This window comes from Wickerhamomyces ciferrii, contig 00176, assembly GCF_000313485.1.
Source record: "Wickerhamomyces ciferrii WGS project CAIF00000000 data, strain NRRL Y-1031 F-60-10, contig 00176, whole genome shotgun sequence".
Lineage (NCBI taxonomy): Eukaryota > Fungi > Ascomycota > Saccharomycetes > Phaffomycetales > Wickerhamomycetaceae > Hansenula > Hansenula ciferrii.
This window is the reverse complement of record NW_011887564.1, coordinates 1-1,847: the sequence shown is the minus strand read 5'-3', so window position 1 is coordinate 1,847 and position 1,847 is coordinate 1. Positions and strand designations below refer to the sequence as shown.

Sequence of the window (1,847 nt, the reverse complement as noted above, 5' to 3'; positions counted from 1 at the left end):
CCTACAAATTATTTACCTAATTCATTAACATCATCATCTTCAAAAACTTCTTGTGGTAGAAATCCATTTGGTGCTAATTTAACAACAACAACAACAACCAATGGTCAACAAATTGATACCAAATTTGATATCTTTAAAGCTATACACCAGCTTCATAATGATCATTATTTAATGATTAAGTATATAACGTTTAATATACATAATTAATGTTTATAATTAACTACAAAGTAATTACAAGTTCAAATATAGATATTAAACATAAAAATATAGCTAGCTAAACAAGATAATTCACTCGTAGATTTAAATAACTAGTAAAAGAACTACAATTTCAACTAATAACAAAAGCATCAATCCCAAAAACTTTGGAATACTATAGTGAAGATTACTTGTAGCCATTGTCAATATAATCAAATAAACCAAAATCAAAAAACTGCTAAATAACATCCAAAGTTGAATTATTTTGATATGATAATCCACAATTGTTATTAATCCATTTGTTGTTTTATTACCATATAAATTAATTGAGATGAAGTTTCCTAGATTTGATATGTAATGGTTGGAGTTGGATAAAATTGAATCTGCCCATTCAGTTTTTGTTTCTTCACTAGTGTTTTCAAATACTGTTTGATTGATGTTTGGACATACCAGATATTGAATATTTTTTAAACTTCTGATTTCTTCCAATTGTTCTTCAAATTGATTCTTGTGTTTTTTGAAATCAAAATCAAACTCCGAAAGTGCAGTTGCAGCTTCTAGATTTTTCCTGGAGATAAACCGTGTTACAATTGAACATGATTTGATTAAATTTTCTATTTCTTCATTTTGATTCTGTTGAAAATCTCTGTTCTTGATTTTATTTGTCAATACCAACGCAGATGAAATAATGAACCCTACTAATGAGATTACTACCAATAAATAATAAATCAACCAAGCAATAACTTTAAAAATAATTTTGGCCCATCCAACCCAGCTGTTTGGCAACAAGAAGTGGTTTACACTTCCACTGTCAGTTCCATCTGTTTCATTACCATCACCATCAGCCATATTTGTGAATAACAATTCTTTTTCTTTATACTGGTTAGCTCATGAACATGTTTTTTTCAGTCGTTGTAATGAGGATTAGGCTCGTTATTTAAATATGGTGCCAGTGATCCGTACATAGTTTTGTCACCCAATTATACGTAGTTTTTGGACCATATTAATTAAGGTTTAAGGCATTTTCATAAATTAAAGAAGTTAGATAAACTATATTATGCTACAGCCTATATACAACTACTGAAAATCAAGAACAAATATGAATTTATCAACAAACATTAAAGTATATTTGGAATACGATCAACATGATACATTAATTCTAAGGTGAAAAATATTAAAGTAATGATCGATCTGATATCACACAAATTGCTAGATTAAAGAGAGAATATATTGGGCCTCTCAGGAACAGTAATGTATATAATTAGTGAATATATAGAGAGCATTAATTAAGCTGATCGATAAATCGAATAAACTATATATTTACTGTAAAGTGGCCTCCTATATTACAGGATGAAAGTTACACATGAGATTATCACATTTCACGAGGAACAAGTAGCTATATTAAAATTAGCGCTTTGGCTGGGTGATGTATCATGTTAGATGTATGCGCCTTGAAAATTGAAATGCGCGACTCCACACTTTCTGTCGATCTATATTCATGTTATATACAATGAATATATATGATTTTGAAAAAGAAAAAATATCATGTACGACGCGCGTAGCTTCTAATTAGTAATATATAATAATATATATGTTTTCTTTTTTGCTTCGAAAATTAATTACATGCAGACGTAATTTAATATTTATTAGAA

General features: G+C 28.5%; 1 protein-coding gene across 1 annotated transcript; it reads right to left on the bottom strand.

Moving 5' to 3' along the window:
• Positions 1-300: 300 nt before the first annotated feature.
• BN7_4539 (uncharacterized protein) lies at positions 301-1,044 on the bottom strand (the record flags this gene model as incomplete). Its single annotated transcript, XM_011274879.1, has 1 exon — positions 301-1,044. One exon carries the CDS (start codon positions 1,042-1,044, stop codon positions 301-303), a length of 744 nt encoding a protein of 247 aa, XP_011273181.1.
• Between the last annotated feature and the right edge of the window lie 803 nt (positions 1,045-1,847).